A 24,211-nucleotide genomic window follows, 5' to 3' on the forward strand; every position below is an offset into this window, starting at 1 on the left:
GAAGGTCAACTTTGCACCAAATAAGAGATACAAAAATAGTCCCTTTCTTGATTCCTACCTTTGATTAGTTCTATCTCCCAACTCGTTTTTCCTCCGATATAACTTTTTAGAGATTTTCTCTCCATCAAATTGACTTTTTTCGAAGTTTTTTAATGTCATGTTTGATTTGATCTTTATTGGTCTCGTATCGATTTTTAGAAGTTTTTATGTCATGTTTTAAATCATGCTCTCTCTATATATCTTAAATTAACTTTTAAAGGGTTTTCACGTCAAGTTTGAGTGTGATTTTGAAATGGTATTAAAAAAATCAAATAACACATAACAAATATTTTTAATAACTGAAATTCAACTTTAATAGTATGAAAATGTGTTGAAAAGTGCAAAATTAGATATTGAATCACTTTCAAGTACTTATTAAAGAAAAATAAGTACATTGGTTTTTAGAAAAATTGTAAAATGAAACCTCATGTTCATCTTGTACACACTACATCATAGCTCATGAAATTAAGTCCCAAACAAACGTTTGATATAGATCAAAAGAATGATATATCCAAATAAGCACACATTACTTTGAGGAAGCATATATGTTGAAGATCATATATATATATATCCAAAAAATAAGAGACCTTCATAATCTTTATTAAAGATACACACGTGACTCTTCTTATTACCAACTAATTTTCACATTATCAACGTATCATTCCATTTTCTTCACATGCATATTATTGCTCCCATTTATTGAACATGATAATATCGAGAAGTGAGAAATCATATAAAGGACCCTAGTTGTAATATTGTAGTAATGAAAAGGGTTAAAGTTGAAAACAATGTGACAAAGAAAATGTCATTATCTCTGTACATGAAGCAGAAAGAAGAAGAAGAAGGAATGGTCTCTTTCACAACTTGAACAAATCTAGAAAAGATAATCTCCTGATGTAGGAGAGATACATAAAAACATAATAGTTCAAAATATCATATACACTTTGGATATATATACACATTTGTTGGCCAAAAAATTAAAAGTGATGATATATACACGTAAACAATACAACAACCTCACATTTATATGCTCTTTTTGATAACCTCAAAGTTGACATTCCAAAAGAAATTTATTCTCCAACATAGTGTATGAGTTTATATATATATATTTTTTTTGAAGGAATCCCTAATATATATATATTCCATTTGATCTAATCACTATATAAATTGTTGGTACTTTCCTTCAATAGTTATTTTTCTCTATTACTTGTTGTTTTGAGATGTTTCCTCTTCCAATCTATAGAATGTTGGTTAGTTCCATTAGTTCCAATTTAATTTTGAATCTTTCAAACCATTTAGAACCATCTCAAATTCCTCATTCTCTATAAAAAAAAAATGAAAAAAGAAGACAAGCATATGAGAGTGACATGACTTGGCCACACATATAAGATAGACACTAAGTCGAATACTCTAATACCAAGTATTGTAATGGAATAAGAGAGTCTACTTACTTTTTCAAGAGTCACAATGATATGTATGAATATTTTAGTTGATCAAATTTGAGTTTTTTTTTCACTCCTCCATAATTGAAACAAAGTTTATTGATTATATCAATCATTTTATTTATGAGTGTGTTTGGAATACATTTTCAAGTATTTTATTTAGAAAGACATTAAAAATAAATTTTGAATTGTATTTATAAAAATTTGAGAAAGTAGGAATGTTTTTCATAGTCGTTGATTACTAACCATAATAGTAACATAAAAAAAAATATGATAAATTGATAAAAACATTTCATTTCATGTCAAATAATGTACGAGAAGAGTTGAATACGAAAGTACTAGATTTTTTTTCCATAAACTATATTCATCTTACATAGTCATCACATGCAACCCATTAAATAAATTAATAAATTGGATAAAAAAAAAAGGTGAAAATAGTACTAAAATTCTATTAAATAAATTAATAAATCATCATTTAACATGTCAAATAATGAATAGAAGAAGTCGATACCCTAGTATTACTTTTCCACTAATATTTAGAGTTAACATACAAGAATTCGCAATGGGCCGACCTACACATGGGTTGGCCCAATACATTAGGACACCATAAACCAAAGCAAGCCCAAGGTTAGAACGAGTCACGTAACAAAAGGACAAAATCGTGAGAATGACGAAATAATAGATAACAATTCGAAAAACAACAAATCTAAAAACTATTTTGATTTGTAGCATAACCGTCTTAAGTAGATATTTTTTGATAAATTTTCAGCCAATTTTACCTTTCATAGTCAGAAACTCTTTTTGATCAGATAAACTTTTTTATCAGATAAAGTGTATTTGTACAAATTAAAATAATGAAATATAACTCAGAACCACGAGTACAGTGCATTTGCAAATCATTCAGTTTCATAAAAATATTAAACAAATATTTATTTTCGAGATTGATCTCATCTAATCAACATCTCCTAGATTTATGTCTTCAATTTATATCCGATTTTGAGATTTGTAGGTTTCAAATCAAATAATTATCAATTTACTTTTATTAATATGTATAATTTAATTCATGCTCTTTTTGTTATCAATAAAATGATTGATAGTATAATTTATTCATTGTACGTTTCATGAGGTTTGTTTAATTCTTAGAAATATTTTATTATATCATACAAATACACAATTTTTCATATTTATCCTTCATTGTTTTTGGATTATATATATAGTAATAAATATTTATTTTATCATTTGATTTTAAAAGTTTAGTTGAAAATTTTCCAAAATTTGAATTTAAAATTGTATCCTTCCCTAAAATTGTGCATTTGATATAAAAACAATAACATATTAAGATTGTAACATCCCTATAATTATGCATTTAACCATTTTTCCATAAAACAGTTCACTTAACATAATAATAAATTGACATTATTTTAGGAAAATCAATCAATTATCACACCATAATCAACCAATCAATTAAGTGACAATAACAAACAGGTACACATGTTTCACAATAAGAGGATGTACACAATTTGATGACAGTATAACATGATAATGTAATAATAATTTGATGACAATATAACAACAAAAAAGATGAACATAAGTCAGAGTTGGAAATGTAATGCAATAATAATTGATAATCCTTAAGTATCAGCAATCCACTATACCAATTGTACTTTGTCTTCTTTCTTTTTGTTTATTTCATCGTATATAATACTTTCATCAATTGACCTGATCAACTCATTTAGTTCTTCATCGGCATCCTTTGTGGCCTTTACAGTTATGTACACGGTTTACTTTCAAACATGTGTTCTAAATTGTTTAACACAATATAGTATTATATTTACTTTATAAAGTTCCTTATACGGTAGTTGATCTCCATTTTGCCTTATTTTGGGAGGTATTGTTTATGATTTTGTTGATGTCGGTTGTCTACTAGCTGACCCTTCGAAGCCTTGGCTCCCACTTCTAGCAACGCCTCCCCTTCCCTCATCGTCGTCCTTTTTGCCAAGGCCTTTTTGATACATCGGTTCCATGCTCAGGTCTTCACCTTCATCTTCTCCTTTGTCCTCTTCTTCTTTTCCCTCCTCTACCTTATCAAGGTGCTTCTCAAAAGACTTTGCTCCCTAAATTACAAATATAGTGTATTTTCAAAGTTTATTTCATATACACATAATCGGAGAAGTAACTTATAGTTTAAAGCTTATGCTTACCATATATTCGTTTGTCTTTTTGGGCACCTGAAGAAATAGGTTGTTTCCTTTTGATCTCTTCAACAATGTTGTTTAAGTTGACATATAGTTCTTCAAACTTTTTGTCTATTTTCTCCTCCACAGTCTTGAACAATCCAATCATCTCCTCCATAATTTTTTCCATTTTTTTCAGGCTTTGTTTAATACTTTCAACAACTTTGGCTAGTCCATCAAGCTGGCTTGTAGAGGGCATGCCTCTACTAAGTGACACGTGAGCTACACGTTCAGCTTGTTGGCCCTTTGTAAACTCATCTTCGGCCTCTCTGAGAATCATATTTTTTAACATGAAGTAACAGTGCGAAGTATGGTTTGCTCACTTCATCAGTTGTAGCGAGCATCAGGGATAGTTCAAGTTGTTTCAAGAAGAAAAAAAAAGTTATAACTATAAGTGATTATCTACATATAAAAACTGTTGTAAAATGAGTTGCATACCATTGACGAAACACAGACCTTCTGTTGTAGGTCCTTCCATTATGGCGTGTGTGTCTGCTGTCCAATTTATTATCTGAGGCACTTCATTTGAGATTCGCTGTAGCAAGAAGTTTGATGACGTAATCAAGGTTGGGATTACCTCGTAAGCCCAAACTAAGATCGAAAAATGAACCCTCCCATGGATATCCTTATTTGCCTCTTGCTTAGTCACAACCCTATTCATGAAATCTACGAGGAGGTCAAAAGCAACTCTCCCCCAAGGATACCTATCAAATAATTCACCATTGTCTACCATCAAAATATGATCCCACTGTATACTCAAAGATTCTTGTTGTGGGAGTAGAAAGCTCTCAATTTGGTCATCCTTATCCTATCGGTATCCGTTCCAGTTGTACTTATATTGAACATAGTGTTCAAGTAATGCCTTGTTATTGATTTTCGGGTCTCGAAATAAATCATTTTCAGTCGTCCTCCACTCTTTATATCCTTTGTATTAACATATGATATTTTCTCGCAGTTCAAGTCTATAATCAAGACAAATTCCGTCAGCCCAAATTTAAGTACCCTACCCCATATCAGGAAATGTAGTTGGATGGTTGATTTGGGCTTGCACATACGTTGAATGAGGTGCATGAGTAATTGAGATGACTAGGTTGTTATGAAAAATTTCAGAAAATGGTTGAATAGTCCCTCAGTACTAAATCTAGCTGTCAGTCTTTCTCCAAGATTTTGTTTGATTTTATCTATTATGTTGCTTTTGTCTAGAGGTTTATTCTTAAAGGTTCAGTCCACCGTTGGTGGGACATCAAGTATACCGACTCCTAATAGTGATGAGTAGTTATATTTAGGTTAATGACAATCACAATAATGAAATACAACGCAGTAAAATCCAAAATATAAGTTAGCATGTTCCATAATCTACAAATACACTGTAATTGCAGTAAACTATTATACATATTCCTATAATGATTACATAACGATCAACATATTATCCCAAATTCTATGTATTCTAATTATATAATATACAAGACTCAGTACATCAAAATCAATAACTAATCACAATATAAAACGTAATACAAATACACTGTAATTGTATTACATTATTTTCATACCGTTCCATCTAAAATAAAACATAAATTACAATTACCATATATATAGCAAATTCCAAAGACTCGTACCATCTAAAATACAGTACAACATCACACGTGCCTCAACCCTTTCTTCCCTTATTGGTGCTTTTCCCTTTCTTCTTCAGTCCTTTTTTGCTTTTATTCCTATCTTTGCCGTTTTTACCTGTTTTTTCAATTTTGTTACATGTATAACTAATATACATTAAGATAAAGAGGTTGCAGTTATCTAATTTATATACAGTTACCTTCTTCCCTTTTTTTTTGTATTCGTTTGTCTCTTCTTATAATTCATGGATTGCTTAGTGTTTTCACTCGTCTCTTTTGTGGATGATTTTGATTTTTCGTTTGCTATGGTATCCGCTTGCCACTCTTGATCTATATCGTCCTCTCCTTTTTTGTTTTCCAGACTCTCAGTCTTTTCCTGTTCACTCTCTTTTGATTATTAAATTAGACAAGTTTGTTCATGTTTATTAATTCAATTACAACAAGCTACAACACTTACCTCTTCTTCACTTTCTTCTATATATTTCGCTCTCTTTATTCGACTTAATGAAACCTACACAGTGCACAACTTCAAAAAATCTCTTCGTATTCATTAGAAAATAGGAGAACATAAATGTTAATAAGCATGTTTACCATGCTTTTTATTCTTGGCTTTTTCTGTATGGTTGGTTCTTCCTTTGGAGGGTCCTTCATCCTCCTCTTATTGGATGATTGTGGAAATTCTTTTTTTCCTCCTGACCCTATGGCCATTATATGTTCTGTTATATCCTGTAATGAACCATACACTAAGTTATAAAAATGTACAACTTTGTTATACTTAGGAAAATCCTTGAAAAAATATATACGAATACCTCGTCTGAAGAGTTTGGACACCTGTTGACAATGGTTTTTTTGAACTAGTGTATTCAGAAGACCGTAATCTGTCACTTCTTCGCTTTTCTCCTTGACCCTTCTTTGTCCTCATTTTTAGATTTTCTACAATTTATATAATAATAAACATTCAAAACATAAAAAAAATAATACAAAGTAATCTCTTCTTTTGCTCATAAAATGGAGGACATAACTGTTGTATGTTTTATTTTATAATAATAAAAAAAAATTAAAAACTAACGGATTGTTATCTCTATATATAATTAAAAATAATTTTTTTATTCAAACTACATCGTCTCTTTTGAACGTTCCAAAATCACAGAGGCGTCAACAATGACGATAATCAAATTATCCAAAATACAGTCCCAACCATGGATTATGAGTCAAGTAGTTAAGCCTATATATAGCTTTCTTCTTTTATTATATTCCATGAGTGATTTTAAAAAATCAAACAAATTTTAAAAACTAGAAAAAATGAGCTTTAAAAAAGTTGTACTTTGTAGGATACGAAGGGAAGAGAAAATAGATTTAATTTTAATAAATAAAAATAAAAAATGAAATAATTACATTAGAATTTTTCTCTTTATTTTAAAACAGAATAAAAAGAAAATAAGATCCATAATTAATCCATTAGAACATATGCATATGGAAGCAAGAGGATGTGGGTAAGATAGATCTCCAAATAAAAAAAAGAATAAAAAAGAACTATAAAAAAGTAGCAATAATATTACCAAAATGAATTGTAACGTGGGCTAATCCTAATCTTATAGATAAGCCAAAAGGTCAAAATAATAAATTAATTTAGAAATGGCTACAAAATATTCACCACATTTTAAAGTATATTAATCACAGTTTAAGAAAATTGTAAAAATGATAATATAGTAACTTTGTTAGGATTAATTGAGGTGATAAATATTGATCTATTATTAATAAACCATAAAAATCTATTTTCATACAAATGCGATTATTATAATTATTTATTAATAATTATAGTTATTCATTAATTAATTAAGGATAATCATTTCATATTTGATTAATATAAAACATAAAATCAATATATATGATGTCTGCTTCTCATCTTATGGAAAATAAAAAATGTTTATATATATATATATAATAGAGGTGGATACTAATCCTATAATTCATATAATACAATGAACCCCATGTTTGATAAAACACACATCGGTTAAAATTCTAAACAAAATTGGACAGATTAGTAAATAGCTTCGGAGAATTTATTATTTTTGTTTTTTTTTTAATTTTAATCTCATATTTTATATCAGTTTTGGGTCCCTTTAAAAAAAACCATAAAAATCCTCATTTTCTTAAGAAAACATTCCCTTTTATTTTACATGATTTTCTTCATCTAATCTTGGCACCAAATTTAAGCATTTTCTCCTCTTTGTTTCAAAGGTAAACATTTTTTTTTTCAAAATTTATAAATTTTCTATCCGATTTCCTATTTCTTCTTTTTTTTTCTTTTACAAAAGTATGGTAATAAATGCTGGATGAGAATTTGAACCCGGACCTCTTGTCCTATTTCTTCTTTTATTAGAAGAAGAAAAATGTGTTTGATAATGGTTTCTATTTCTTTTTTTATTAGAAGAAGAAAAATGTGTTTGATAATGGTTTCTACTTCTTGTTTCTTTTAAAAAATGAAACAGAAACAGAAAATATGGGTTTCTTATTTCCTTATTTTCTTCCAGATTTATTTTTTATTTTATTCACATCCAATTCATTTAAAATTACACCACTCATTGTATCAAACCTACATAGGAATGTTTTCTAGTAATCTTATAGAGATTAAGATTTGGAAATTAAGATAAAGATTGAGATCCAAAGGACAGAGTCGACAAAGAGGAAGACGAAAACTCAGGACTTAAATTCACGGCAAAAAGAAAGACAAAGACCCACGATGAAAACACAAATCCGATAAAACCCCACAGCGAAAATTATCCATGCAAAGAGGAAAACTCATATCCAAAAGCATCGTGTAGAGGAAGAGGATGAGAGGCGAGGAGGAAGATGGAGAAAATAATAAGAGGAAGAGGAAGATGATGGTTATTTAGGAAAGAAGAAAAAGAAAACCTTATTCGGGGAAGATGATGAAAATAAAACAAAGAAAAAAGGAAATCACGTGTAGGAAATAGAAAAATAATTGAGAAAAGAAGAAAAGAAAACTAATAAAAATAATTGAGAAAAAAAGAAAAGAAATTAGATAACAATAGCCGAGAAAAAAAAGAAAAAGAAACCCATAAAAATAATTGAGAAAAAAGAAAAATAAACCAATAGAAATAATTAAAAAAAATCAATAAAAATAATTGAGAAACTATTTTTCCACTCAATCCTTGTAACATGAAAAACGTTTATATTTTTTAAGAACGAGTTGAAACAGGAAACGTTAATCTGTTTCTTAAAAAATGAAAACAAGAACCTTACCAAATGGGTCCCTAATTTTTCTCTCCAAATAAATTTACTTTCAAATTTAATAAAGGATAAATATGAAAAAAAAGGAAAAAATGAGCAAAAATATGTAAGCAAAAACAACTTTTTAACTATAACATAATAAATCAAATTTAGATTCGATGAATATTTGTTTTCTTGAAAAAGAAAACTCAACAAAGCCGCCTATGAATATTTCAAATAAAAAAGAGAATATTAGATCCAAAATAACCAAAATTAGTTCACTTGAATCGTTTACAAGCACAATGTAACAAATTATGATCAAATGTATAATTAGTCAGCAAACCCTAGATGGAAGATCGACAGTTCCCTGATCGTACGCCGATGATTTCTCCTTCTTCACAACTCTGCTTCCAAAAACCAAAAACCCAACCATATGTCCGGCGACGGCCACGATAAAAACACCACCGTTGAACGACATCAAAGCAAGCATCACCAAATACGCAATCCCCATTCTTATCCCATGTACCGCCGTCTGCACGATTCCGGCCGCCACATTTCTCGGCCCTACCTCCGTCATCATCCGCCAACACGACAGCCACTCGACCGCCACCGCCAGCAAAAAGACGAACACCAGCGCCACTGCATACATGCCGGACCGATCCGGCCAGCCAGCCGGAAAACAAAACTTGTGTGTTTTTCCCCCAGAAGAAAGTCATGTGCATGGCCGATGACATCATATCGTGAGTGTGCATGTCATCGCCGGACCCTCTGCTCGTCGGAGCTATCGGCGGCGGCGGGGGGTCCATGTGCATGCCGTCGTGGGTGGGAAGTAAAACATTGGTAGCGTCGGATTTGGAAGAAACAGAAAGAAAAATTACAAAACAAAGAGTTAAGATTGCTGTTGTTTTTTGTTCCATTTTGCAATCTTTTGAGTTTGTCTGTTGACTTTAAGAGAAATGATTAATGAAGTTCACTTATTTTATAGCTTAATATGGAAGTTTTGAATTTTAATTTAGATAATATTGTTGTACTACTAATGCTTGGTTGTATTTAATTTGTACTTCTTTTATTATTTGTAGTACAAATTACAAAATATATACACATATTTTTATTTTATTACTCCTTTCTTTTACTCCTTACATTAACGTTTTAATTTGGTAAATTAAATTTTTTAACCTCATGGTTACATGTGTAAATTAATTTGGCTCAAAATCGAATAAATAGTTGTTAATAACGTAGATTTTTACCGTGCATGTTAGAATTTAACCAGAGAAGAAACAGAAAAGTAGGTTTTAACATGTATCGAAGGTTAAAAGTTGAGACATAATATATAGCCCTTATTTTAAAAATATTAATGACATATATATTATATTTTTCTAATCTGGAGTGTTTTCAATAAAAAATTTAAATCAAAAGTGGATATCATGGTTGACCTATGAGAAGATGAAGATAAAATAGCATGCTTCATGCCCTCTTTTTGATTCTTTAATTAAGAACACATAATTAATCTCTATTTATTATTATTATTGACCTTTGATATATATGTGTGTATATGTATATGTATATGTATATGTGTGTATATATATGTGTATATTTTAGCTAATTAGTTGTTTAGAAGATACTTGGTTCTATATTTTGTAAGATTAGTATTTATCATTTTCTCCTTCCACTTCCGTCCTTTTATCACTTTTCATTCTTTCGACTCTTACCACATTTTTCAAGTGAGAGCAGAAAGGTTATTTAAAAGGAGAAAAATTGGATATAAGTTTATACCATAAACATGATTATGACTCAACAAAATTAGAGGATAAAAAACTAGAAAAATAAGACATGTTGAAGGCGAAAGCAGCCACACACCTCACTTGGGGCATGTCCAATAATCCATGCTCCAACTCCGTTGATTTGAATTTGTTAGTCTAAACCTTAATCCTCGGTCCTTACTAGCCTCGTTAATTTGGCCATGTGGAGTATGTCCAATGCATGCCTCGATTTGGTTTCGTTTGAAGTTTATGGCTTGATTTAATTTTGATTTCATATTTTCAAATGATCTAATTCTACAAAGTTTTTACGTTTAATAAATATAGAGAAATTAGACTTCTAAAGTATAAAAGAAATTCAAACTTATACAATTGTAATAATTTCTATAAGAATAATGCAAAAAGAATTACGATAGTTTTTGGAATATATACGTCATTAACCTCTTTTTAGTCTATTTATTCTAAATTAATGGGATTTCTCCTATTAATTCTAAACGAACAAAAGTTTAATTAGTTCAATCAAAGTCATGTTTAAATCTCTCGCTCCAATTTGTACTTAAAAGAATAGAATTTTATTTTGAAAGAAACCATTGATTCTAAGTTGAAAAAACAATAGAATTTTTTAGCTTAATACATCTAAGTTAAATTAATATTTTAACTGTTACTTAGGTAAAAATGTCCTATATTCTACAACCTGTTTGTATTCATGATGCTTAAGCATGCATAATGACGTTGTGATATGTTGTGAGAGACTTGATAATATGACAGTTGGATATAGAATAATATTGTTTAGAGGTTTGTGAAAGGGTCTTATGCATTTTAATTGAGTATAGTATGTGTTGAGTAAATCAAATGTCTTAAATAATGACTGAGAATGGTCAAGTGACGGAGTCATTGGGTGTCTTGAATAAAAATGATCAAGAGTTCAAGAGTCGTAAAGGACGTTGCTAATGGTGATGTGAATAAAACGGTTTATGAGTCAACATATTTCATCGAGATCAATCTCATAATTAAGTTGGATGTGGCGTCTATAATAGTTGAGTGAGATTTTATAGTTGTTTAGAGATAAAGTGTATACTATTGGTTTATGTGTAAGTATTATCACATCCGGTATCCATTATCTATTAGTAATGTATGCATGATACTCGTACTATCGAGTATCATTGTATGTTGTTTTATGACTCTAATTTTTGTACGTTACGATGGATTGTTGTTTAATCTCAATAATATTGATTTAGAAAGACGTTGAAAAGATATAAGATATGTTGAAGTTTGTTTGGAAGGATATATCTATATAATAATTTACTTAAAGTGGAAAACCAATTCTGATTGTTAGACACCACTTTTAGAGGTGTAATAATCCCAACGTTATAATGATTATATGAAAATCATTTTGACTATTTTTAAAACCACTCCAAACCTGTTTTAGTAGTAAATTCTCTTAATTAATTTGTTTATCTCTAGTTAATTGATATAATTATAAATTTTACAAAAAAAAAAAAAATCCTAACTAAACATGTAAATTAATACAACTACTAGTTGATGATGATATATATTTGATACAATTCCAAATTATGTGTTATATCAAATAGCTTAGAGATGACATACCAACATCTAAAACATAGATAGACATTCTTGTGTACCATTAGTGTGATATACCAATACCAATATTTACATTATGATAACGTGATAGATACTAACAAAAATAGAAAACAAAAAACAAAACAAACAAAAGTTACCAATTTTGTACCCAACTAATCAAAGAATTTTGATTCCAATAATATTCCAGAAATTGAAAAAAGAATAAAGTAAACTTCAAATAATTAAATTTCATACCGAATCAAACTTCACGACGTCTATCTAAACCTAAACCACATATGGAAAATCAATTTAATCAAAATTCAAGTCATCTAAACCTACATAATAGAAAAGTAGTTACACATCGCTATTCAAAATTTAAATGAAATTCAAAATTCTAAACTTACGATAAATAAGGTGAAAAAAAACAAAAATAGAAAATTTTAACATTATCATTGAAAAATTTGACAATATGAATGAACACTCACGAATTCTAAGTTTAGATAGCGACTATGAATCCTAAACACCACTAAATATCTTCATAGTTCTTGCTTACAATTACAAAATTAAGAATCCTAAATGAAAACGATGAACAGCGAGATAGAAAAATTACAAGATGAATTATCCCTGAAATCTGAATCCAAAGCATTTCCAATTTACCATTTCCCCTCTTCCGTTTACAACTTGACATAAGCTGCAAAGAATTCCAACAACAAATTTCGTTTCTAATCCAATCCAAGAAAAATTCATCACCAACATTCAATACACTATCATAACATTCAATTTCAATTCCAGATTTCCACATTATTATCCCTTCATCAACAACTAAGAGGAGGAAGATCAGAGGATTTACCAGAAACCGCTTCCGATCTCTTGAAAAATTTACTCCCAAACAAGAAAAATCCCAAGCAATGTCCACCGATTGCTACCAAAAGCACTCCAACATTGAACGACATCACCGCAAGCATCACTAAATACGCTAATCCAACCCTAACCGTATGCATCAGAGTCCGGATCAATCCTGCCGCTGCCCGGCTCGAATCTTCCTTAATCAATCGGCAATGTGTAAGCCATTCGACGAGAAAAGCAAGCACGAAGATGAAGATTAAGGCTAAGGCGTACATGCCGGAGCGCTCGCCAGGCCAGCGATGGAACAGAATCTCGGCGTTGGTTCCCCAAAAGAAGGTCATGTGCATCATCATCTTGTGGTGCATCATTTCCGGCGATGCGGTGGAGGAGTCCGGTGGCGGTGTCATGCCGTGCATATGATGGTTGTGAGCTTCGGTGGCAGCGTCCATGGTGGCTCCGGTGCCGGGAAATTCTCGTGTGTGGTATTGGGAAGGGCGATTGGTTTGTGATAAGTGATAAGAACGCCGTCTGTTTCAGTATTAAATGGATTTGTTCGTACACTCATTGTGACTTCTATGACTAAACGCCTGATTTGGTGCACCGCCGGTTTATCATTTTTCATGTGTGTTCACCTCTCACCATTTGACACCTACTCTTTCTTTTTTTTAATTTATAGGAAATTATTTGTAAAAATTTTCCAAAGAGATATTTTAAATAATTAATCACCATTAGTAACTAATTTAAGTTAATCATTCAAAACATTTATTTCGAGTTTAAATGGTTAATTAGCCTTTGATTTTGAAATTACATGCATCTTGGTAGTCTCCCCCGTTAGTTAAAGATCTTTAAAATCAATCACGAACCCACAAACCAATAAAACCTAACGTTTTAACTTTATCAAAGCAAACCACTTCTTTTTCTTTAGTATCTCATTGGAGATGGTCATGGTTATCATAAACCCTACCACGATAACCATGCATGTCTATTGATCATTTTTACTCGACGGAGAACTAGTCGTGCATCTGGACATGAAAAATTCAATTTCCTATACCACGAGAGTATAAAGAAAAGCTTCACATCTCCTCTATCTATTATATTTTACGTCAACATACTTTTGAGAATATATAAGATGTAACCTACTAATATTAATAGACGATCAGTAAATAACAAATTTATAGTGTGAACAAAGAGAATATGATACTCACAAATGATACTAGAAAATTCAGTGAGATTCTTTCAAATTTGTTATTGTAGCTCGTGGTTATTATCATTGGTATGTAACAATAATTTATCTTATTTGAGATACAAATTATAGTTTAGAAAAATGACTTATAATAGTCCAAATGCCTTTAGTTCTTTGTATTTAAAAGAAACTGTTATTTTATATTTGATATAGAGTGTGCATGTGACACATTATTTTAATAATTTCTTCACCTACCATAATGGACAAAATATATCACATGTATTTTCACACATCTTCATATATTAGCATAGTTTAACCTTCGATTGATATCATATATTGGGAATATGAAAAGAAAAAAAAGGTTATAGTTTGTGATTTTAAAAGAAGAATTAAAATTAATAACCATTTTATTTTCTCTCTTTCACCGTGAAGTAGCTCAACGAAGAGAAAAGACGAGTAAAAAGAGAAAACATTAATAATCGTTTTGTTTTTAGATCTTGAAAATTAAATTTCGTATTCATGAATATTATTTTTATCTTTATTAAGTAATGATTGAATATTCTTAGTCAAACTTTGAAAGAAGAAAAATAAGTACTTTTTGTTTTTTAAAATATAATCATAATATCTAATAGTGGTTTGATACACAACTAAGACTTGAGCTCTGATTGGAAGGAGACTAACAAACATAGTTACTATTAAACTACCTACAAATGTTATACATTAATTAGTTTTTTTATACATATTATATAAAGACGATAAAGTTGATGAGCCTATACTAAATCCATCGGTGATGTCTAGTAAATTTAATTTTAAAAAAAAAATATCAATTGAAATTTAAATTATTATTTTAAAAAATTATAATTATGATCAAAACAAGACCCAAAAGATGAGTATTAATGTTAGTATGAAATTAAAGGTCCCATTTAGAAAAAGATAAAAAGAAAACCATAATAGTCAAATAAACAAAGTGGGACCTTTAATTTGGCTACTCTTCTTTGAAATTAAACAAAGTTTTTCTTTCTTCGTTTTTCTTTTGTAAATTTTAAAAGTTGGGTTAATTTTATTTTGAAAGCAATTTTTAAAAAATTAGTTTCCAAAATTTAACTTTGATTTTTAAAAGATCAATAAAGACTACTGTAACTAAAAAAACAAAAAGGTTATAGATTTTGTGTTAGTTGAATTAGTTTTTCTCTATCTTATATTTATTTTGCCATTTTTTTTGTACACGTAAGATCGTTGTTTATTATTATTGTTGTTTATTTATTATTTAGGAATAGATATTTTCCAAACTTATCATGGGAAGAGAAAGAAATGAGGAAATTAGATATATAATAAATGATAGGGATCATAGTCCAAAAAACTTGTGGTTAATCAAGCTTTTCTTTTTTCACTTGAGTATAGCTTTAACACCTTGAAAACTATAAGTAATGTAAAAGATTTTTAAATTCATTCCAAATCTAAATATATAGAATGAATGCATTTAAAATTTTGTATACAATAATTGAAAAATAAAAGAAAATTAAATAGTTTACTAATTTAAGCTTTTAATTATAATTTGTAAATGGCAAATAAGTAATTTACCTCTAAATCCTAAATCCTAAAAGTTATGCCATTTAATTATGAATTCTTTTAACCTATAAGCTATTAGGTTAATTTTTTAGTTTGTTTGAATTCAAATAGTTGATTAATGATTCATTTTACACACTACCAAATAATTTTTAATAAATAAGTTCTAAAAACATAAAAAAAAAATCACACTAGCAATAAAGAAAAACTTCATACGGCGTGCAAACCTTATTCTCACATCATACTAAGCAACTATCCAAACCTTATGTCTAGTAATAAAGTGACAAATTCAAATAAGTAATGTATCTCGATGTATGAGGGTGCATGTGTCCCTCGTACATCCAAACTAAAATGGCAAAGAAAGAATAAAGGTCCTCGACTTTAATTACATCTCACTCTTATCATGAATAAGACATTTATGTTGGGCACTTAGATGGTTTGTTGAATATTTATGATTTAATTATTTAAATATATTTTTATGTGTGTATATGTTAGACAATTTTTTTTCTAGTAAAATGTTATTAAAATTTAATAAAATTTTGTCTTAATTTTTTAAATTAGTTTTTAACTTTTTTTTTTTTTTTAGTTTATGTTTACTACACTACAATATACTATGTATATTTTTTTTAAAAAATTACAAATTTTACTTTTTTTTTAATATATATAATGTTTAGATGATAAGTATATTGGGTGGACTAAGATTGGGCTTGTGTTTGGGCTTTGGGCCTGTTTTGATGAGGCTAAATTACACCCATCATAAATTACAAGAAGTTTAGTCATTAAAAAGAAATTAGTAGCTTTGTATATATAACTCAATTGATTAAGGTAAAATATCAACACAAGTTTGAATTTTCACACGTGTGCTTTTAGTTTCGAAAAAGATACAAAAATATATTCACATGGTAGACAAGTTGCAATTTACTCTCAAATGTGATATTTAAAAGGTATGAATTGTTTTAATTAAAATACTATCTTATAACTTGTAATTTGGGTTTTGTTCCATTTTAATCTCCCGTCCCTTCTAAATTTTAAAAAATATTTTTAACATTTTCAATTCTTCACACGAAATTTTTGGAGAATTTTGATTTGTGGAGTTGAACTTAAGTTGACATTATATTTGTGATGATTTGATATGACGTGGTTCGATCTCTAGTATTTGATCATCTGATTCTCTCTCGATTAGATGCTTACATTTGATTTGAGGAAACGAAACACGCGATGTTCTTGAAGTTATTGGAAGAAAGCTTGTATTTCTAAAGAAACTTCAATTTTCGAGGACAATCGACTTCATGAGTTAGGAAATCTTCTAGCTCTTGAGAGAATTCTCTTAGACTTTTTGAAGTAAAAAATTTCCAACCCCTGCAAATATAAAAAGAATTAAAAAATTTACAACCCTTGTAATATTATTTGTAGAGTTCTCTGGTTGGTAACTCATGGGCTAAACCCAAGTAAATAATATTTAATCTAACCAAAATAATTAACTTGATCCAACGGTCATAATGAAAACATGTGACATCATCCGAATGGACCAATTTATGTCTTCAATTTAAATTTGGAACATAGGTTAACTTTTTAATTAATCCCAAATTTAATTATTTGTATTTTCATCATTAATTTAGTAAATGACGTGACAATTTGTGATTCTTGTCAACAAATTTTATTCAACACTCATACATTTAAAATATATCTTTTCTAAAAAATCTTTAAATTAATGATTATATTTCACTTTTTTTAGGGTTTTTTTTCCAAAAAATATAATTTATCGGTAAAATATTTACACTAAATAATTTCAAAAATAGAAAAAACTCACATGACCAAAATAAAAAATACAAAAAATGATCCAATCACAACACGTCCATGTAATATATTTGGTATGTTTAGATTTGGCTATATAACCGTTTATATTTGGCTATGATATCTAACCAGATTTTTGGTTTAGATTTGACCGGCTAGATTTAGGTTCAAATCTAAATGAGTTTTTTTTCAATATTTTCTAGATCATTTAGATTTGGATAGAATTTGACCACTTAAATCTAAAACTATTATTTTTCAAGATTTTTTTTTATAGTTTAGATGTGGGGATCATTTAAATTGTCCAAATCTAAATGATTTTTTATAAAAAAATTTGATAATTTGTGCTTATCAAGTTGTATAAAATTATATAAAAATTTGGCTCTATATTTTTAAGCCATAAGTAAAAAAATATAGTAAATATATACTATGATAAGAAATGAAGCATATTTAGTAATTTTGAATCTATTTGATACATTTTGCTTTATAACGTTAATAGATAAATTTGTTAAATTGCTATGGTAAAATTAGGAAAATGTACCTAGGGAAGATTGTTTTTTTTTTTTCTTTTTCTTTTTTTTTTTGCCAATTTTGCAAAGTTATTTCATAAATATCCTTGATTGAAATTTGATGTATATAAAAGAAATGGTTTGTCAAAATCATTAAAAGAAATGTTAAAATTGAAATTTTTTAAAGAAAAAAAAGAATGTTTACCATGAATAATATGAAATAATTGGTTAAAGATGACACATATTCCTTCCTAGTTTGTATTTAAGAACAAATAAACTTATTGTTAATATTTCTAACCACATATTTGAACCTTAGAGTGTTTATTAGACATTTGATCACTTGAAGATAATTTGAGGATCAATCCAAAATTTTTGGATCCAAAATGAAATTTGTTCTAATTTTTTAAAACATACCTTTTTTAATTTGGATATTTTGTTTTGTTATCATTTATATAACTTTTTAAAAAATTATTCCACACATAGGTTGATCTCAATTCTCCATTACCATAGAAAAGCAAAGAACAAAAAAACCTAAATCTAAACCTAAATGGGTGAAAGCCAAGAAAAATTAAAGTGAGTGAAATTAGGAAAAACTTAAATTTGAAAGAGTGAGATTTAATCCATGTGCCATCACTAGGAGTCTTTTGATAATGTATGTTTGCAATGACTTAATTAAGAAAAATAAGTTTAGGATTATTTGATGGACACTGTAATTGGATAGAATTGTAATGTAAAGTAATAAAAAAAATTTAAGTTTAGACGGACTCAGTTTGTAATATAAAATTTGTCATGTTTTAACACTTTTTTATTGTAATATAATATAAATTTTTACCATATTTGTTCCGTCTATTAGTCCCACTTTTTAATACTCTCCGATTTCCATTAATCTTAAATATTATTACATCTCACCTCTTGATTACAAGTACTGTTTTATTTCATTTTGAGCATAAATTTTATAAAACACATTTTTTAAGTGTTGAAATAAAATTTGAAATAACAAGAAAAAGAAAGCTTCGGTACTAGCAAATTGGTAGTACACTCACAACTTTATTTGATAGTACAATTTCAACTTCATTATTTCATTGCAATCCAAACAAAATGTACCAAAAAGAAAATGGAAACTCACATGACATTTTATTGGGGAAAGACGATAGAGATCCTCTTCCCCGGTTGGCCTGGTCGGAGCTTTTTCTCCTCAGTCATCGTTTTAATTTTTGTTTTTCTCCTTGCCTTCACCGTGGAGTGGCTCTCACACACTAAATTCACCACCTCCGCCATGGACAACCTCACTGCCGGCCTGGTTCAGACCATTCTTTACGGCATTCGAGTGGGGTTGGCTTTCATCGTTATGTTGGCGGTCATGTCATATAACGTGGGAATTTTGCTAGCGGCAGTGACTGGATATTCGATCGGGTTCTTGGTTTATGGGAGTAAGATATTTAATCGATCAAAAATTGATCCAAATCTAAATTTAGATTCTCTTGATCTTCCACCACTCAATTGTTAGCATAAAGAATTAATTAAGATAGTTTGTCTTGTTTTATATGAATTTCAATTTTAGTTTGTTTTGTTTTATATGAATTTCAATTTTAGTTTATTCTGTTTTACATGAATTTCAATTTTTTATCGACCAAATTTACTTAGATAATCTATCTCTTTTGAATTTTGAAGTTGGAAGAATTTTAATTACTTAAATTAAATTTTATTTTCATAAAAAAATTAATTTTATATTTAGTATTTTGTTGAGATACTAATAAATATAAAAGAGTTTAACTATAATAATTTTCTAAAAATGAATATGTTAATTGAACATTGGGGAAGTTTATATTCTCTTTATATTTTTAGTATACTTTATCTTCGTTACTTTTTGGTAATTATCTTAGTCTCCTTATTATGAAACTTTTTGTTTTAATGAATATATACCTTTTTCAACACTGTAAATGGAGATTGCAAAGAAATTTGCATCACACATCACACTACAACTGCAACTCGATAACTTGTAAACTCGAAAAAAACGATAAGCAAACTCATAAATCAAAACAAAATTAGACTTTCATCTTTCTAATCTTTTCTCTTTTAGGTGTTTTTGTACTTTGATATGGTTGAGATATTGAGAACAATCTTAAGACAATTTTACTCATCCTAGTGTTAGTGTTTGGAGACTAATTATTTTTGAGAATATAACATATTACTTTTTTTTAGAAGATCGAACTTTTTGGAATGATTTAAAAAATGAAGAGAAATACTTTTAAAAGAAAGTAAAAAAGTATAGAACACAACAAAAAAAAATTACTGAAATTGGAAGAGAATTGATTCATAAGAATTGTGAATAGTTTGTCATTTCTCTAAATGGATCATTTATTCTTTAGAAAATTGAAGGAATCTGACCTCCAAATCAATCCAATGAAATTCTTTTACCCACCTCCTAGTGGCCAATTAAATTCTCTAGAAAACTATCACCTCATATTTTATCCAATCAAAAGTTTTGATATGGATGAAGAATTAAAATTTGGCCTTTGGGTTTTGGCTCCAATTTCCTAACAATATTCAAATTGTCTTATTCTAAAATGAAAAGCACGTTTCATATATTTTAACTTCAATTACTATTTTAAAATTAGAGAAATTGCATCCCATCACAAAAATATTTAGAAAAAAATAGTTTATGATATTTTTTTTATATATTGCGAATATGACAAATATGACAAGTAATTAATGTAACAAACAACTATTTGACCAATATTGAAGGGCCACATAAGGCTATTAGAGGTTTATCGACTTTTAAATTTGCTACTTTTACAATTTAAAAAATGTAGTGAAATAAACTCTATTATCATTAAAAAAATCTTGCTACTTTTGTGGACACTCCTTAATCACTACAAGAACTTGGTAGTTTCCCGACGCAGTACGACGTCGGGATGATTACAAAAAGCATCGGGCACATCTTTTCTGACGTTCTCTTCAACTTCAGGAAATACATCGAAAAAATTGTGTCAGGAGACCCATTCCCCATGCAATACAAAGATGCGTTGGGATTGACTTTTCCCCAACGTTCATTTGACCGACGACATCAATGTGTTGGGGTAACCTATATGACTCTGCCAACGTCCTCGTGAACATCGGGAGAAGGTGTTTCCCGACGCTACGTCGTGGAATCTATCCTTGATGCCATCTTACATGTGTCGCGGAAAGACCTATTTACTGATGCAGTTTGTGCGCTGGAAATAATAATTCTAGTTTTTTTTTAATTATTATCTTTTAAATTTTAAATTTTTTGTTTCGATTGTAGTTTCTATTCGATTCCAATTCGACTTAATTTAAATAAAAACTGAACAACCAAAATAGTAAATAATATATCCAAATCAAAATTGTATTATAATTAAATAAACATTTGTCGTAAGAACACAGTTTCAAATTTGTTAAAAAAATTACATGAAAAAGAAAATTAAAATAATTTAGCTGCGAGCACTATATTGAACAAGTCCACACCTACAACGACAAAAAATTAAATTTAGATATATATAATGCTAATATAACTAATAATGCATAGTAAACAACGTTAAAGTTCAAAAATACGTATCGTAAGTTCTCCACTCACGGTTCTCTCTATGCTCGACTCATTTCTCCAATATTCTTCATCATTTCTTCCATTTGTTTATACTGCAACTTAGATATCCTTCTCTGCTCTTCAATCACGTGTTTAGCTTCTTGAAGCTCGAGTCTTTGTTGCTTAATAAGATCTGCATTAGCTTGTTCGACCACTGTAGAATGCGAACATGTGGTCGAAGAACTGCTAGCAGGACTCTTGCAAGACTTTTTTTTTTTTAATGAAATAACATTAATCTTAAATGTTATTACATCTCAACTCTTAATCTCAAGTGTTGTTTTATTTCCTTTCGAGCATAAATTTTATAAGACACATTCTTTAAGTGTTCAAATAAAATGTGAAATAATAAAAAAAGAAAGCTTCAGTACTAGCAAATTTGTAGTACACTCACAGCTTTATTTGATAGTACAATTTCAAATTCATTATTTGATAGTACAATTTCAACTTCATTATTTGATTGCAATCAAACAATGGAAACCCACATGACATTTTATTGGGGAAAGACGATAGAGATCCTCTTTCCTGGTTGCTTTTTCTCCTCAGTCATCGCTTTAATTTTTGTTTTTCTCCTTGCCTTCATCGTGGAGTGGCTCTCACACACTAAATTCCCCACATCCGCCATGGGCAACCTCACTGCCAGCCTGGTTCATACCACTCTTTACTACGTTAGAGTGGGGTTGGCTTTCATCATTACGTTGGCGGTCATGTAATATAATGTGGGAATTTTGCTAGAGGCGGTGATCGGATATTCGATTGGGTTCTTGGTTTATGGGAGTAAGATATCTAGTCGATCGAAAATTGATCTGTATCTAAATTTAGATTCTCTCGATCTTCCACCACTCAATTGTTAGTATAGAGAATTAATTAAGATAGCTTGTTTTGTTTTAATTTATATGAATTTCAATTTTTTATCAAACGATTTTATTTAGATAATCTATCTCTTTTGCAAAGTAAACAACGTTAAAGTTCAAAAATAAGTACAGCAAGTTCTCCACTTACGGTTCTCTCTATGGCCGACTCATTTCATCAATCTTTTTCATCATTTCTTCCATTTGTTTATACTGCAACTCGAACATCCTTCTCTACCTTTCAATCACGTGTTTAGCTTCTTGAAGCTCTCAATGAAGACTACATTAGCTTGTTCTTCGACCGTTGTAGAATGCAAACATGTGGTCGAAGAACTACTAGCAACACTGTTATGAGACTTGGACCTGGGTCCCCAACCAAGACCTTTTGAGTAGCTTGGACACTTACCCAAAACGATCTCGTAAATATCATCCTCAAAGAGTGGCTGAGAAACCTCTGGGGTACGCTAGGACTGAAGTTTCAGCATTTGACTTTGCGACAGATAAAATTTTATGTAAGTTATGAATCGGAGAAGTATAAGTACAAAATTAAGACAAAATCAAATTTAAACTTACATGCGCATTTGCATCCGCCTGTGAAATAAATTGTCCATTACGAGCGTGGGTTTCTCTTAATAATTCCAGACCTCATTCTTCAGCGAGATCATGCTGTCATTATAAAAACGACTTCATCATGATTGTAAGACTGCTTCTGCCTAGCAACCTTGTTCGTTTGTGATTGCTCCTGCATGAAAATGTTTGTTAAAAGTACACACGCGTTAAGAAAATTAAGTGAAATAACACATACCATTGCAATTTGTAGATCTCACCTGAAATGCACAGCTCATGTAGTGATCGCACAGTAAGTGTCAACCTTCCATATGTCCCACCAATATGTTAGGTGGGTTGGCATGTGCCTGTTTTGGGTTGATGTTTGAAATGTCTATAACAGTCGACCCTGAACTCTTTGAAAGATGTGAAGACTATTCAGAACAATCAGGGTATAACTCACTACGAGCTTCATACAATAAGTCCTTAAATATGTTTTCTGTTTCTTCTTCTATATCTACCCCAATATTGAAGGGCATCTCATTCTCCAAACCTTCATCTATTTTTCGTTCTTGTTCAATCGTAGCTTGTAAATCATTAAGCATACCAAACATCTCATCTTTTTCATCAAAAGGGTTACTACTAGTTCCTTCATCAAAGGGGTTACTACTGGTTCTTTTATCAAACCTTTCAATACTTCTATGGAAGTTCACTGCCTCTCCACGATACAACTATTTTGTATAGGATGGGGATATTTCGATGGTCAATAGATGTCGCTCCACTTCCTCTAATGAGTACCAATTTGAGTTCATACATCTCTTATATGGACACCTTATTCGTCCGTAAGCATCAATGTGGAGCTTGACAATCTAACTAATAACTTATTCCTAACTTTCATCCAACCCTTGTCCATCGTTAAAGACCTAAAACATAAATATGTTTGATCATTAGTCCTATATTCCCCCAAACCCTAAACTTAATTACTCGATGAATAAGCTATGCTAAATCCTACCAATCTTTTAACTGAAGCTAAGTTCAAACTACGAAGGCTAGCATAACTGCATGATAGCCTGAGTAGACTAACCAAACACCCTATTATATCTAATTAATTCTAAATCAAGTTTGCACTAAAAAGAAGAGACTATCATAACTAATTGCAGGATAGCGATAAGAAATCAACAACAAATTCTTAGTAGTTCTAACAAACGAAACTGTTAAAAAATAAACAACAATAAAATTTGAACTAAATGCTACAACCTCCACACCCTTCAATTTTCTATTAACCCCTTCTCTACCTAAAAGTTCCAATTCAACCGACCCCTTCTTTAACTTTCAATTCACCCCCTCCATTAATTTTTTATTCACCCCTCTTTAATTTTTAATTCAACACCCCCTCCTTAAAAATTATAATCCAATCC

General features: G+C 29.7%; 2 protein-coding genes and 3 long non-coding RNA genes across 5 annotated transcripts; 1 reads left to right on the forward strand and 4 right to left on the reverse strand.

Moving 5' to 3' along the window:
• Positions 1–8,793: 8,793 nt before the first annotated feature.
• LOC101214498 (copper transporter 6) lies at positions 8,794–9,521 on the reverse strand. Its single transcript, XM_004145228.3, is given in 2 exon segments — positions 8,794–9,214; positions 9,216–9,521. Coding segments are annotated over 2 exon segments (582 nt in total). The 5' UTR covers positions 9,480–9,521; the 3' UTR covers positions 8,794–8,896.
• Positions 9,522–12,315: 2,794 nt separating this feature from the next.
• On the reverse strand, positions 12,316–13,366 carry LOC116403768 (copper transporter 1-like). Its single transcript, XM_031885325.1, has 2 exons — positions 12,751–13,366; positions 12,316–12,591 (listed from the first exon to the last, which is right to left on the reverse strand). Exons 1-2 carry the CDS (start codon positions 13,193–13,195, stop codon positions 12,575–12,577), a joined length of 462 nt encoding a protein of 153 aa, XP_031741185.1. The 5' UTR covers positions 13,196–13,366; the 3' UTR covers positions 12,316–12,574.
• Positions 13,367–16,552: 3,186 nt separating this feature from the next.
• LOC116403795 lies at positions 16,553–19,060 on the reverse strand. The gene is made up of 2 exons (XR_004216632.1): positions 18,922–19,060; positions 16,553–16,854 (listed from the first exon to the last, which is right to left on the reverse strand). It is a non-coding gene; the product is annotated as an uncharacterized LOC116403795 (long non-coding RNA).
• A 27-nt stretch (positions 19,061–19,087) lies between these two features.
• LOC116403785 lies at positions 19,088–21,085 on the forward strand. Its single transcript, XR_004216617.1, has 2 exons — positions 19,088–19,225; positions 20,764–21,085. It is a non-coding gene; the product is annotated as an uncharacterized LOC116403785 (long non-coding RNA).
• Positions 21,030–23,345, reverse strand: LOC116403788. The gene is made up of 2 exons (XR_004216620.1): positions 21,391–23,345; positions 21,030–21,281 (listed from the first exon to the last, which is right to left on the reverse strand). It is a non-coding gene; the product is annotated as an uncharacterized LOC116403788 (long non-coding RNA).
• Between the last annotated feature and the right edge of the window lie 866 nt (positions 23,346–24,211).

This window comes from Cucumis sativus, chromosome 1 (genome assembly GCF_000004075.3).
Source record: "Cucumis sativus cultivar 9930 chromosome 1, Cucumber_9930_V3, whole genome shotgun sequence".
NCBI lineage: Eukaryota > Viridiplantae > Streptophyta > Magnoliopsida > Cucurbitales > Cucurbitaceae > Cucumis > Cucumis sativus.